Source organism: Musca autumnalis, unplaced genomic scaffold (assembly GCF_047663935.1).
Source record: "Musca autumnalis isolate F117 unplaced genomic scaffold, ASM4766393v1 scaffold_2, whole genome shotgun sequence".
Lineage (NCBI taxonomy): Eukaryota > Metazoa > Arthropoda > Insecta > Diptera > Muscidae > Musca > Musca autumnalis.
This window is the reverse complement of record NW_027411755.1, coordinates 138,024,743-138,040,753: the sequence shown is the minus strand read 5'-3', so window position 1 is coordinate 138,040,753 and position 16,011 is coordinate 138,024,743. Positions and strand designations below refer to the sequence as shown.

The 16,011-nt window shown below is 31.3% G+C and overlaps 1 protein-coding gene across 1 annotated transcript in view; it reads left to right on the top strand.

Annotated features, from left to right (window-relative positions):
* dpy (fibrillin-like protein dumpy) overlaps nt 1–16,011 on the top strand; it is a 310,858-nt gene that overhangs the window by 121,532 nt on the left and 173,315 nt on the right. Inside the window, exon 3 of the mRNA XM_073969448.1 lies at nt 8,259–8,317. Within this exon, the coding sequence (XP_073825549.1) occupies nt 8,264–8,317 (54 nt within the window). The 5' untranslated portion in view covers nt 8,259–8,263. The remainder of the gene's footprint in view (nt 1–8,258; nt 8,318–16,011) is intronic.

Below are 16,011 nucleotides of genomic sequence, written 5' to 3'. Positions count from 1 at the left end.
ATTTAGATAGCGCCTCTCATCACGATGACAGTACCCTTCCTTTCTTGTCAGAACATTTTATTAATGCAATGAAAAAACATCTTGGAATAAAATTAAATGTTAATGAGATAAGATACATTTAATAAAGAAGAAGGGGTTGTTCATGGTAAACGAAAGACTTAAGGCACAAACTTGTTTGGAATTAGAATGAAGGAATTTGAAGGAAAGATAAGTAAATGCGATTAAAGGAAATGCGGATAATAAAAATAAATAATAATTCATGTAATTCATACATTTCCACAATTCTGAAATTAAGTGGATAGCTTATTCAAGTTATTATACCCTTTACCAGACTGTGCTAAAGGGTATTATGTCTTTGTGAATTTGTATTTAACATGCTTAGGGACACGAGATTGAGCCTTGTGTCCTTTAGGGATATGTATAGAATGACTTTCTGAGTAGATTTAGCCATGACCGTCAGTTCGTAACGTACAGGTCGCAATTATTGTCCAAATAAGCGGAAAAATTGAGGATTTCGATATAGCTGTGATATATATTTTCGGCCGATTTCATGTATTTTATGCAACAAACCCGTAATGTATGTCGAATTTTATTGAAATTTGGAATATGTTACGGAATTTGGTCTAGAAATAAATTTGCCAAATTATATTGAAATAGGTTCAGATCTGTATACAGCACTCATATATCCGGTCGATTTCATGTATTCGATGCACGCTATTTATGTATGTGGAATTTCGATGAAATATTTAATGTGTGACGGAATTCGGTCAAGATATATATTTGCCAATTTATATTAAAATCGGTTCAGAATGTGGACGATTTTTTTCTATAAATAACTTGAGCAAATTTATTTTGAAAACGGCTCAAATTTTGATATACTTTCCATACGTATTTTTGCCCGATTTCATCTATATGACGCCCTAAAGTACTCATGTCTACCCAATTTTGACGAAATTTAAGAAATTGGGCGAAAATTGGATCAGAAATAAATTCACGAAATTATTTTGAAATGGATCAGATTTGGATATAGCTTCCATATAGATTTGCGGCCGGTTTCATGTATTCGATGAAATTTCGAAAACGTGGCTTACCCCCTGTTTTTGTAAATATTTTTTGTTCATTCGTCTATATTCGTAATAATTTGGGCATCCATAGCTCAGCTCCTAAGACACTTTCTATAATATAGTTAAGAATTCCTCATTCTAAAATCAGCGTTCCAATTATGCACTAAGGTGAGTAAATCGATCAAGAAAATTTGACAATTCTTGTGAGAACAATAAATTTTTTACAAAAACAGGGCAGGGTGCTCTCTAATCAACTTTAAATGGAAGATGCTTACACCTGAGAAGTTTTTGCGGATTTTGAAACTACAATGTTCATAGATGAGAAAAATCAATAAACCAAAAAAATCGGCGGAGCGCTTTTTAAATAAATCGCGATTAAAGTTGTCATTTTGAGGTGTTTTTGGGTTTTCACAATTTTGCTTGGAAACCGCAAGTCTTATCGAAGTTGGATTAGAAAAAATGTTGTAGCTGTGAAAATTATCTACAAGATTGACCTTTTTGAGATATAGAAGTTTCAATTGGGACAATGCACTGACTGTATCGCCTCCTTGTACAACAATGTCGTGTAGTACGGTGTGCCTTAACTAACTTTAAATAAAAACCGGTTACACCTGGGAAGTTTTTGCGGATTCTGAAATAGCAATGTTCATAGATGAGAAACATCCAAAAACAAACAAAAATCGCTAAAAATGTGAACTTTGACCGCAATTTATTTATTATTTATAAAAACTTCCCAGCTGTAAGCACCTTCCATTTAAAGTTGGTTCAAGAGCACCGTGAGTGGTTAAACTTGGTTGAGAAAAAAATTGCCAAATTATATTGAAATTGTGATGGTGTAGATTATTATATAGTTGCCCTAGCCCGACTTTGATTCTTTCCTTACTGCTTCTTGTTTAACAAGTAAAAAATTTGTTAAGTTCGGCCGGACCGAACTTTTTTTGTCCCCTCCACCATAAAACATTCTGAACTAAAATGGAATAGTTAGTTTTCATGCCAGTTTAAAATTTTCGTAGGAGACATTTTAGGAGCGCGGATACCTCAAATACCTAAATTAGGTCATACAAAAATGTGGACCTCGGTTCACAATTTTTGTGTAGAAGTTTTGTGACCTCTGGGAACCTCATGTGCCAAAATAAAGATAGTCCCTCGAACAAAACCACCTTAAATTTCTTAAACACTTAAAATCCGATGTTACCGTTACGTCTCTGTAGTGTTTCCTGGCTACCTTGGCGTAATTAGATGGCGGCTCCACTCTGATCTGAGCGACCGTCATCCTCTTCTGAATAGACCTGGGCTTCTGTTCCGTTCTGTTCTGTGCTTGGTACTTTCGGAAGATTCTGCGGTCGCGCTCACCCTCTTCATGTCCGAGCTCGCCGATTCGCCCTCCGTCTAAGGTTTCTTTAGGCAGTCTCCTTCGCGTGGGTTATAAATTGGTTTCCCTGGCATTTGAAGGTGTGAAGTTTTTTTTTCTTCTTACTTGGTTTGGCGGAGTTTTGTTTCTCTGGAAATCTAACCCTCTTCGTAGCTTCAGAGGAAGTGTTGTTCTTGATCTCTTTTGGTTTGTTCCGTTGTTCTTTGTTTAGCCGCGCCTGGATCTTCTTATACTTCCGATCTAAACCTCTTCGCTGCTTCCGAGGAAGTAAAAGAATTGTTGTTGATCTCTTTTGGTTTGTTCCGCTGTTCTTTGTTTAGCCGCGCCTGGATCTTCTTATACTTCCGTCGTTGAGCTCCAGTCCACCGCACTTTTTCCATTGTAAGTTTTGCGATACTTTCGCTTACTTCTTCTACCATCTTGTGGACATCCTCTGTTTTCCACAACGGTGGTATTAATTTTGCTGCTGTCGGATTCGGAGTCAGAATCGCTCCCAGTCTCTGATGGTTGGGCCCAGACTAAACTCTCCCTAAGTTTCCATGTCTCCTCCTCCATTTTTCCTTTCGGTTGTGTGCTTGTAGCCGTAGCGTCGACCACAGAAGCCAAGACACCCACATCTGTGGGAGATATTTGCTGACGAACGCTTGAAGACGACGAGGTGTGACTCGCAGGAAGATCACTGGTCCCGCCGGTACTTAGTTATTTAGGTCCTGCACCGTAACTTTTATTTGTTTTCCAACTTCCATATTTGGTTTTTTGTTTTAGGGGAACACCCCCATAGTCAGTTTTTTGTCCGCGGGAAACTCAAAGGTTTCCAGAGGTAGGGGATCGTACCACTGCACCCTAGACAGGTAATGTCACAAGTGAATTCCGTAGTTTATGGTGGAGTAGCAAGACCATCCACCTCCCCTTATCCGCTGGTGGAGACGCGCCCGGTAGGAGAACTGTCAATACACGAACCTACATTAACAATTTACATAGAAACTCAAATGTCAAATTACAGCTGTGCGGTCTCAAATTGTAGCTAAAATCCTCAAAATATTGAAAAACGGGAGGTACCGTCATATGGGGGCTATAACAAAGCACCTGATTGGGGAGCTCAAATGGCAAATTACAGCTAATTCGGTTACAAATAACGAAAATTGGCAGGTACTGTTAAATGGAACTATTTCAAAATATGGACATATGCTGACAATTTTTGAAAGGGAAGTTTTATCATCACTGGGAACTTCAGATTTCAAATTTGACGTAGTTGCGCCAAAAAAAAAATGTTGCTAAAATCCTTAAAATACCTAAAATCGGGAGGTATGGTTATTAGGGTTATGACTTTTTTACAACTTCGTATCCCTGTATGATATTTCGATGAATTTTTACCTAAGATTGCACAAAATGTTAATTTTAAAGTGATTCAATAAAAAGCTTCCGCACAAAAAGCTTTTAAAGTTTTTATTTTTCAGAACTTTTGGCCATTTTTTGAAGTCACTGATATTTAACTGAAAACAAAATATAGGGGCACTCGACATAACCAAAATAACATAACCGTTTTTTTTTTGCCACAAATTTTATCATCGTTTTATAACATATATATCAGTTTATAGTATATATAATTTTATTTCATATATCATAAAAATTAAAAGTGGTTTGTGCGGGTCCTGTTTTAAAATTTAAATTGAATAAAAGTTATTTTAGTCATTAATAATCAAAAGGCCATTCATTCATTCGTGCAACAGTAAATAATTTTTTGAAATTTTTTTTCTTAATTTAATAGAATTTTTTCAATTTTTTTTTCAAAGTGATTTGTGCGGTATCTTTTTTATAATAAAATGTAATGAATGTTATTTTTGACATTAATAGGACGAAGTTCATTCATTCTCACTACAGGAAATCATTTTGAGGAAAAATTTCAAAAAGTCTTAACCCTAATGGTTATATGGGGGCTAAGGTTATGACTTTTTGACATTCTCTCCTTTAGTGAGAATGAATGAACTTTTCCCTACTAATGCCTGAAATAACATTTATTCCATTTTATTATAAAAAGGTCCCGCACAAACAACTTTGATTTTTTTTTTTTGGAAAAATAGTATGAACTGAAAAAAAATTGTCAAAAAATTATTTCCTGCTGCACGAATGAATGATCGCCTATTAATGAATAGAATAACTTTTATTCCATTTAAATATTAAAACATGGGCTCAAATGGCAAATTTCAGCTAATTCGGTTAGAAATAACGAAAATTGGCAAGTATAGTTATATGGGAACTTTATCAAAACATGGACCTACGCTGAAAATTTTTGGAAGGGAAGTTTTATCATCACTGAGAACTTCAAATGTTAAATTTGACGTAGTTTCTTAAACAAATTTTGCTAAAATCGTTAAAATACCTAAAATCGGGAGGTATGGTTATTAGGATTATGACTTTTTTACAACTTCGTATCCCTGTATGATATTTCGATGAATTTTTACCTAAGATTGCACAAAATGTTAATTTTAAAGTGATTCAATAAAAAGCTTCCGCACAAAAAGCTTTTAAAGTTTTTATTTTTCAGAACTTTTGGCCATTTTTTGAAGTCACTGATATTTAACTGAAAACAAAATATAGGGGCACTCGATATAACCAAAATAACATAACCGTTTTTTTTACACAAATTTTATCATCGTATTATAACATATATATCAGTTTATAGTATATATAATTTTATTTCATAAATCATAAAAATTAAAAGTGGTTTGTGCGGGTCCTGTTTTAAAATTTAAATTGAATAAAAGTTATTTTAGTCATTAATAATCAAAAGGCTATTCATTCATTCATTCATTCATTCGTGCAACAGTAAATAATTTTTTGAAATTTTTTTCTTAATTTAATAGACTTTTTTCAATTTTTTTTTTTTCAAAGTGATTTGTGCGGTATCTTTTTTATAATAAAATGTAATGAATGTTATTTTTGACATTAATAGGACGAAGTTCATTCATTCCCACTACAGGAAATCATTTTTGAGGAAAAATGTCAAAAAGTCTTAACCCTAATGGTTATATGGGGGCTAAGGTTATAACTTTTTGACATTCTCTCCTTTAGTGAGAATGAATGAACTTTTGCCTATTAATGCCTGAAATAACATTTATTCCATTTTATTATAAAAAACAACTTTGATTTTTTTTTAGAAAAATACTATGAACTGAAAAAAAATTGTCAAAAAATTATTTCCTGCTGCACGAATGAATGATCTTTTGCCTATTAATGATTAGAATAACTTTTATTCCATTTAAATATTAAAACATGGGCTATACAAAAACGTGATCTGCCTATGGAAAAAAACACAATCGGGTGCAAAAATATAGCATTCTAGCTCAATTATTGTAAATGCTATAGTAACTAGAATAAACGGATATGAAATTGTTATTTCATTGCGTTACAAACGGAAAAACAAACTTAATGTACCCTCCACAAAGAAGGGTAAAACAACCAGCATGACATTTATCAGGAAAAAAATATTCAATTGACATCTATATTATTAACAGAAAACTTAATTATTGTCAACATATGAATAATTACTAACATTTATGGATTCCACCTAAGGGGCTGGCATACAATGACGATTGTGGAGATTTGTATAATCAGAGTTTACTGTCAAAATTATGCGTACAAGCTGCTAAGTACCTTGTGGACAAACAATAATAGCTGGCAGTTTCCAAAATGACATTTAAGAATTCCAAACGAATTGTTAGAAGCATCAGCATTTCATCCTTGACTTTTGTATTTAAATAACAAACAAACGCCAAAAAATCAAGAAATCAGATTAGCATAATAAACAATTTATAGAATTTCATTTAACGGAGATTTTTTTTGACAAATTAAATTTCCACAAATTTAGGTAAATACAAAGAAACACAACCAGTTGAATTGAAAGCCACACAATAAACTGGTATTTGATATTTTTGCCAAGTCTGCTTTTTAAAGACAAGTATTTGTGTGTGTGTCCGGTTTGACTTGCTCGACAATGATGATTGAATGGTTTTGCCTTAGATGCTAACCACCGTTGGTTGGTGTTATTAAATCTGTGTCATTTGTTAAAAAAAAACAAGTGTGATGATATCATCATCCACATCACTTAACCATCATTTCTATCATCATCTCTGTATTAGCATCATTGGTATTTGATGTTCATAAAAATGTCTTAGATTTAAAAACTGTTTGGTATATATAACCAATTAGTCATTGGGGATTTATTTAAATATGATATAAGCAATGTGTTAAAAATGATACTCCAAAAATATAAGCTTGATCTATTAATTTTGAGAAGTTACTTTTTTGTTGTTGTTTTGTTTTGGTTCCTAAACTTGTTTGGAGGAAATAGAAGAGCTAGAGTAGGTGTTTTATGAGCCTTTGCTGTGCAAAAAAAAGAAACAAAATTCACTCAGATATATGTAATCATGCATTAACTTTTATGGATATCAAAAACAAAGTTGTTTTCTTTGAAAGCCTATTTAAACAAAATTCGAAGGTAGGATATCTTCTTTATACTACAAGCATCCATAAGATTCTTTTGTAAATAACTGCAAGACAGACTTTTTCTGTTGCAGACTAATTAACAGGTAATTTATAAAAACCCTAAAACTCGATTTTATTACAATAATTACAACATAAAAAATGATATTCTATTTTTAAAAACGTCAAAATTCTATTATTGCAAGAAATTCCAAATGTCAACTCCTTAAGAGCACCTTCTTCAAAGACAAATTCTAGCAACATCTTTGAATAATGATTTCCCTTTTGTCTCTCTGTTCGTTTCACATACAAAAAGAGAAAAATGTCCTCAACATATTAGTGTCTCATTTAATGTTGTAGCTGATAAATCAAAGATTTCTTTCTAAGCAGTTTACAAAGAATATTTGACAGCTGGAAATTCTTCATTTTGTCAGAAGATGCCAGACAGATGAGAATTTTCTGCATACGCTCCTCACATAGCAGCTAGCTAGCTGACTTCTTAACTCCTTTACATTTCATATGGATGGCCCTTTGATTTATACACACTTGTTATGCTTAAAATGCATAGAATATCAATTTACGCAATTCTCTTTCGGGCCAAAAAGAAGAGCTGCGAAATGTCTTTGCACTAACAACAAATTTTAACGTGGTCAATCCTTTTGGCTGTATGGTGGATTGGATCATAAGGCCAGGCAACTTGTTTTTCTATGGCCACAAAATCAGACGTTTGTCCATTCTTTGTTTTCTTTTTTTCAGACTAGACTGGTGGACAGTCGTCAGTCTTTTTACAAATAATGCCGCCTATTTAATGGCGCCCTTTTCTTTTCGTTGGATACTTTTGTTGCTTTGTTCAGGCAACACATGTGTGCTGGAAGTGTGTTTCCGTCCAATACAGTGACAGTTTGACATTGAAAAAGTGTAATTAATTAGTCATAGTTAGACACTGCTATCAATTAAGTTTGTAACTGATTTGAGGGAATTTTTGCGCAAAGGGACAAACAACAGCAGCAACCATGAAAAAATTCTTGATCACGACGACCATGTGAAATTTTAGCAAAATAGCCATGAAGGACGTTTAAGCAGCAACAAAAAAAACTTGTCAAAAGATAACCACAAAGAGAATTTATAAATACATTTAAGTTAACTTCAAATGAAAGATGTCAAATAAAGTAGAAGTTTAAGATATTTCTTGTTTTCTTCGTTATTACAAAGGAAGACAAGAAGCAGGATCAGAGTGGTATTTAAAGGCATTTCATTATATATGACTAATTTTATGCATCTTTAATGTTGTATGTGGCCATTTTTTATTAATAATTTTTTCTTCTTTCTTTTCTTTATAGCAAAAATGAAAATATTTTTGCCACTAGTCACGTGGATAGTACTAATACTTTCGAGTACGGTAAGTGTTCAAATCAATTTAATTTGTTAATTATTAATATATTTTATTTTAATGTTCTATAGAAAACTAGTTGTCCCAACAAATGTCAACCTTTCTATAGAAAACTAGTTGTCCAACAAATTTTCTATAATAAATTAGTTGTTGTCCCAACAACAAATTTTCTATAGAAAACTAGTTGTCCCAACAACAAATCTTCTATAGAAAACTAGTTGTCCCAACAAATTTTCTATAGAAAACTAGTTGTCCCAACAAATTTTCTGTAGAAAACTAGTTGTCCCAACAAATTTTCTGTAGAAAACTAGTTGTCCCAACAAATTTTCTATAGAAAACTAGTTGTCCCAACAAATTTTCTATAGAAAACTAGTTGTCCCAACAAATTTTCTATAGAAAACTAGTTGTCCCAACAAATTTTCTATAGAAAACTAGTTGTCCCAACAAATTTTCTATAGAAAACTAGTTGTCCCAACAAATTTTCTATAGAAAACTAGTTGTCCCAACAAATTTTCTATAGAAAACTAGTTGTCCCAACAAATTTTCTATAGAAAACTAGTTGTCCCAACAAATTTTCTATAGAAAACTAGTTGTCCCAACAAATTTTCTATAGAAAACTATTTGTCCCAACAAATTTTCTATAGAAAACTAGTTGTCCCAACAAATTTTCTATAGAAAACTAGTTGTCCCAACAAAATTTTCTATAGAAAACTAGTTTCCCAACAAATTTTTCTATAGAAAACTAGTTGTCCCAACAAAATTTTCTATAGAAAACTAGTTGTCCCAACAAAATTTTCTATAGAAAACTAGTTGTCCCAACAAAATTTTCTATAGAAAACTAGTTGTCCCAACAAATTTTCTATAGAAAACTAGTTGTCCCAATAAATTTGCTATAGAAAACTAGTTGTCCCAATAAATTTTCTATAGAAAACTAGTTGTCCCAATAAATTTTCTATAGAAAACTAGTTGTCCCAATAAATTTTCTATAGAAAACTAGTTGTCCCAACAAATTTTCTATAGAAAACTAGATGTCCCAACAAATTTTCTATAGAAAACTAGTTGTCCCAACAAATTTTCTATAGAAAATTAGTTGTCCCAACAAATTTTCTATAGAAAACTAGTTGTCCCAACAAAATATTCTATAGAAAACTAGTTGTCCCAACAAATTTTCTATAGAAAACTAGTTGTCCCAATAAATTTTCTATAGAAAACTAGTTGTCCCAATAAATTTTCTATAGAAAACTAGTTGTCCCAATAAATTTTCTATAGAAAACTAGTTGTCCCAATAAATTTTCTATAGAAAACTAGTTGTCCCAACAAATTTTCTATAGAAAACTAGATGTCCCAACAAATTTTCTATAGAAAACTAGTTGTCCCAACAAATTTTCTATAGAAAATTAGTTGTCCCAACAAATTTTCTATAGAAAATTAGTTGTCCCAACAAATTTTCTATAGAAAACTAGTTGTCCCAACAAATTTTCTATAGAAAACTAGTTGTCCCAACAAATTTTCTATAGAAAACTAGTTGTCCCAACAAATTTTCTATAGAAAACTAGTTGTCCCAACAAATTTTCTATAGAAAACTAGTTGTCCCAACAAATTTTCTATAGAAAACTAGTTGTCCCAACAAATTTTCTATAGAAAACTAGTTGTCCCAACAAATTTTCTATAGAAAACTAGTTGTCCCAACAAATTTTCTATAGAAAACTAGTTGTCCCAACAAATTTTCTATAGAAAACTAGTTGTCCCAACAAATTTTCTATAGAAAACTAGTTGTCCCAACAAATTTTCTATAGAAAACTAGTTGTCCCAACAAATTTTCTATAGAAAACCAGTTGTCCCAACAAATTTTCTATAGAAAACTAGTTGTCCCAACAAATTTTCTATAGAAAACTAGTTGTCCCAACAAATTTTCTATAGAAAACTAGTTGTCCCAACAAATTTTCTATAGAAAACTAGTTGTCCCAACAAATTTTCTATAGAAAACTAGTTGTCCCAACAAATTTTCTATAGAAAACTAGTTGTCCCAACAAATTTTCTATAGAAAACTAGTTGTCCCAACAAATTTTCTATAGAAAACTAGTTGTCCCAACAAATTTTCTATAGAAAACTAGTTGTCCCAACAAATTTTCTATAGAAAACTAGTTGTCCCAACAAATTTTCTATAGAAAACTAGTTGTCCCAACAAATTTTCTATAGAAAACTAGTTGTCCCAACAAATTTTCTATAGAAAACTAGTTGTCCCAACAAATTTTCTATAGAAAACTAGTTGTCCCAACAAATTTTCTATAGAAAACTAGTTGTCCCAACAAATTTTCTATAGAAAACTAGTTGTCCCAACAAATTTTCTATAGAAAACTAGTTGTCCCAACAAATTTTCTATAGAAAACTAGTTGTCCCAACAAATTTTCTATAGAAAACTAGTTGTCCCAACAAATTTTCTATAGAAAACTAGTTGTCCCAACAAATTTTCTATAGAAAACTAGTTGTCCCAACAAATTTTCTATAGAAAACCAGTTGTCCCAACAAATTTTCTATAGAAAACTAGTTGTCCCAACAAATTTTCTATAGAAAACTAGTTGTCCCAACAAATTTTCTATAGAAAACTAGTTGTCCCAACAAATTTTCTATAGAAAACTAGTTGTCCCAACAAATTTTCTATAGAAAACTAGTTGTCCCAACAAATTTTCTATAGAAAACTAGTTGTCCCAACAAATTTTCTATAGAAAACTAGTTGTCCCAACAAATTTTCTATAGAAAACTAGTTGTCCCAATAAATTTTCTATAGAAAACTAGTTGTCCCAATAAATTTTCTATAGAAAACTAGTTGTCCCAACAAATTTTCTATAGAAAACTAGATGTCCCAACAAATTTTCTATAGAAAACTAGTTGTCCCAACAAATTTTCTATAGAAAATTAGTTGTCCCAACAAATTTTCTATAGAAAACTAGTTGTCCCAACAAAATATTCTATAGAAAACTAGTTGTCCCAACAAATTTTCTATAGAAAACTAGTTGTCCCAATAAATTTTCTATAGAAAACTAGTTGTCCCAATAAATTTTCTATAGAAAACTAGTTGTCCCAATAAATTTTCTATAGAAAACTAGTTGTCCCAATAAATTTTCTATAGAAAACTAGTTGTCCCAACAAATTTTCTATAGAAAACTAGATGTCCCAACAAATTTTCTATAGAAAACTAGTTGTCCCAACAAATTTTCTATAGAAAATTAGTTGTCCCAACAAATTTTCTATAGAAAATTAGTTGTCCCAACAAATTTTCTATAGAAAACTAGTTGTCCCAACAAATTTTCTATAGAAAACTAGTTGTCCCAACAAATTTTCTATAGAAAACTAGTTGTCCCAACAAATTTTCTATAGAAAACTAGTTGTCCCAACAAATTTTCTATAGAAAACTAGTTGTCCCAACAAATTTTCTATAGAAAACTAGTTGTCCCAACAAATTTTCTATAGAAAACTAGTTGTCCCAACAAATTTTCTATAGAAAACTAGTTGTCCCAACAAATTTTCTATAGAAAACTAGTTGTCCCAACAAATTTTCTATAGAAAACTAGTTGTCCCAACAAATTTTCTATAGAAAACTAGTTGTCCCAACAAATTTTCTATAGAAAACCAGTTGTCCCAACAAATTTTCTATAGAAAACTAGTTGTCCCAACAAATTTTCTATAGAAAACTAGTTGTCCCAACAAATTTTCTATAGAAAACTAGTTGTCCCAACAAATTTTCTATAGAAAACTAGTTGTCCCAACAAATTTTCTATAGAAAACTAGTTGTCCCAACAAATTTTCTATAGAAAACTAGTTGTCCCAACAAATTTTCTATAGAAAACTAGTTGTCCCAACAAATTTTCTATAGAAAACTAGTTGTCCCAACAAATTTTCTATAGAAAACTAGTTGTCCCAACAAATTTTCTATAGAAAACTAGTTGTCCCAACAAATTTTCTATAGAAAACTAGTTGTCCCAACAAATTTTCTATAGAAAACTAGTTGTCCCAACAAATTTTCTATAGAAAACTAGTTGTCCCAACAAATTTTCTATAGAAAACTAGTTGTCCCAACAAATTTTCTATAGAAAACTAGTTGTCCCAACAAATTTTCTATAGAAAACTAGTTGTCCCAACAAATTTTCTATAGAAAACTAGTTGTCCCAACAAATTTTCTATAGAAAACTAGTTGTCCCAACAAATTTTCTATAGAAAACTAGTTGTCCCAACAAATTTTCTATAGAAAACTAGTTGTCCCAACAAATTTTCTATAGAAAACTAGTTGTCCCAACAAATTTTCTATAGAAAACTAGTTGTCCCAACAAATTTTCTATAGAAAACCAGTTGTCCCAACAAATTTTCTATAGAAAACTAGTTGTCCCAACAAATTTTCTATAGAAAACTAGTTGTCCCAACAAATTTTCTATAGAAAACTAGTTGTCCCAACAAATTTTCTATAGAAAACTAGTTGTCCCAACAAATTTTCTATAGAAAACTAGTTGTCCCAACAAATTTTCTATAGAAAACTAGTTGTCCCAACAAATTTTCTATAGAAAACTAGTTGTCCCAACAAATTTTCTATAGAAAACTAGTTGTCCCAACAAATTTTCTATAGAAAACTAGTTGTCCCAACAAATTTTCTATAGAAAACTAGTTGTCCCAACAAATTTTCTATAGAAAACTAGTTGTCCCAACAAATTTTCTATAGAAAACTAGTTGTCCCAACAAATTTTCTATAGAAAACTAGTTGTCCCAACAAATTTTCTATAGAAAACTAGTTGTCCCAACAAATTTTCTATAGAAAACTAGTTGTCCCAACAAATTTTCTATAGAAAACTAGTTGTCCCAACAAATTTTCTATAGAAAACTAGTTGTCCCAACAAAATTTTCTATAGAAAACTAGTTGTCCCAACAAAATTTTCTATAGAAAACTAGTTGTCCCAACAAAATTTTCTATAGAAAACTAGTTGTCCCAACAAAATTTTCTATAGAAAACTAGTTGTCCCAACAAAATTTTCTATAGAAAACTAGTTGTCCCAACAAAATTTTCTATAGAAAACTAGTTGTCCCAACAACATTTTCTATAGAAAACTAGTTGTCCCAACAACATTTTCTATAGAAAACTAGTTGTCCCAACAAATTTTCTATAGAAAACTAGTTGTCCCAATAAATTTTCTATAGAAAACTAGTTGTCCCAATAAATGTTCTATAGAAAACTAGTTGTCCCAATAAATGTTCTATAGAAAACTAGTTGTCCCAATAAATTTTCTATAGAAAACTAGTTGTCCCAACAAATTTTCTATAGAAAACTAGATGTCCCAACAAATTTTCTATAGAAAACTAGTTGTCCCAACAAATTTTCTATAGAAAATTAGTTGTCCCAACAAATTTTCTATAGAAAACTAGTTGTCCCAACAAAATATTCTATAGAAAACTAGTTGTCCCAACAAATTTTCTATAGAAAACTAGTTGTCCCAATAAATTTTCTATAGAAAACTAGTTGTCCCAATAAATTTTCTATAGAAAACTAGTTGTCCCAATAAATTTTCTATAGAAAACTAGTTGTCCCAACAAATTTTCTATAGAAAACTAGATGTCCCAACAAATTTTCTATAGAAAACTAGTTGTCCCAACAAATTTTCTATAGAAAATTAGTTGTCCCAACAAATTTTCTATAGAAAATTAGTTGTCCCAACAAATTTTCTATAGAAAACTAGTTGTCCCAACAACAAATTTTCTATAGAAAACTAGTTGTCCCAACAACAAATTTTCTATAGAAAACTAGTTATCCCAACAAATTTTCTATAGAAAACTAGTTGTCCCAACAAATTTTCTATAGAAAACTAGTTGTCCCAACAAATTTTCTATAGAAAACTAGTTGTCCCAACAAATTTTCTATCGAAAACTAGTTGTCCCAACACATTTTCTATAGAAAACTAGTTGTCCCAACACATTTTCTATAGAAAACTAGTTGTCCCAACAAATTTTCTATAGAAAACTAGTTGTCCCAACAAATTTTCTATAGAAAACTAGTTGTCCCAACAAATTTTCTATAGAAAACTAGTTGTCCCAATAAATTTTCTATAGAAAACTAGTTGTCCCAACAAATTTTCTATAGAAAACTAGTTGTCCCAACAAATTTTCTATAGAAAACTAGTTGTCCCAACAAATTTCTATAGAAAACTAGTTGTCCCAACAAATTTTCTATAGCAAACTAGTTGTACCAACAAATTTTCTATAGAAAACTAGTTGTCCCAACAAATTTTCTATAGAAAACTAGTTGTCCCAACAAATTTTCTATAGAAAACTAGTTGTCCCAACAAATTTTCTATAGAAAACTAGTTGTCCCAACAAATTTTCTATAGAAAACTAGTTGTCCCAACAAATTTTCTATAGAAAACTAGTTGTCCCAACAAATTTTCTATAGAAAACTAGTTGTCCCAACAAATTTTCTATAGAAAACTAGTTGTCCCAACAAATTTTCTATAGAAAACTAGTTGACCCAAAAAATTTTCTATAGAAAACTAGTTGTCCCAACAAATTTTCTATAGAAAACTAGTTGTCCCAACAAATTTCCTATAGAAAACTAGTTGTCCCAACAAATTTTCTATAGAAAACTAGTTGTCCCAACAAATTTTCTATAGAAAACTAGTTGTCCCAACAAATTTTCTATAGAAAACTAGTTGTCCCAACAAATTTTCTAAAGAAAACTAGTTGTCCCAACAAATTTTCTATAGAAAACTAGTTGTCCCAACAAATTTTCTATAGAAAACTAGTTGTCCCAACAAATTTTCTATAGAAAACTAGTTGTCCCAACAAATTTTCTATAGAAAACTAGTTGTCCCAACAAATTTTCTATAGAAAACTAGTTGTCCCAACAAATTTTCTATAGAAAACTAGTTGTCCTAACAAATTTTCTATAGAAAACTAGCTGTCCCAACAAATTTTCTAAAGAAAACTAGTTGTCCCAACAAATTTTCTAAAGAAAACTAGTTGTCCCAACAAATTTTCTAAAGAAAACTAGTTGTCCCAACAAATTTTCTAAAGAAAACTAGTTGTCCCAACAAATTTTCTAAAGAAAACTAGTTGTCCCAACAAATTTTCTAAAGAAAACTAGTTGTCCCAACAAATTTTCTAAAGAAAACTAGTTGTCCCAACAACATTTCTAAAGAAAACTAGTTGTCCCAACAAATTTTCTAAAGAAAACTAGTTGTCCCAAAAATGTTGTTGTCCCAAAAGGTTTTCTAAAGAAATTTGTTTGTCTCACACAATTTTCTACAGAAAATTTGGCATTCTCATATCTCTCCCATGAGGTCTTCTCATAGAAGAGCATCAGGTGTTCGCATAGAAGACCATCAGGTCTTCTCATAGACGACCATCAGGTCTTCTCATAGAAGACCATCAGGTCTTCTCATAGAGGACCATCAGGTCTTCTCATAGAAGACCATCAGGTCTTCGCATAGGAGACCATCAGGTCTTCTCATAGTAGACCATCAGGTCTTCTCATAGTAGACCATCAGGTCTTCTCATAGAAGACCATCAATTCTTCACATAGAAGACCATAAGTTCTTCACATAGCAGCCCTTCAGGTCTTCACATAGAAGACCTTCATTTCTTCTCATAGAAGACCATCAGGTCTTCTCATAGAAGACCATCAGGTCTTCTCATAGAAGACCATCAGGTCTTCTCATAGAAGACCA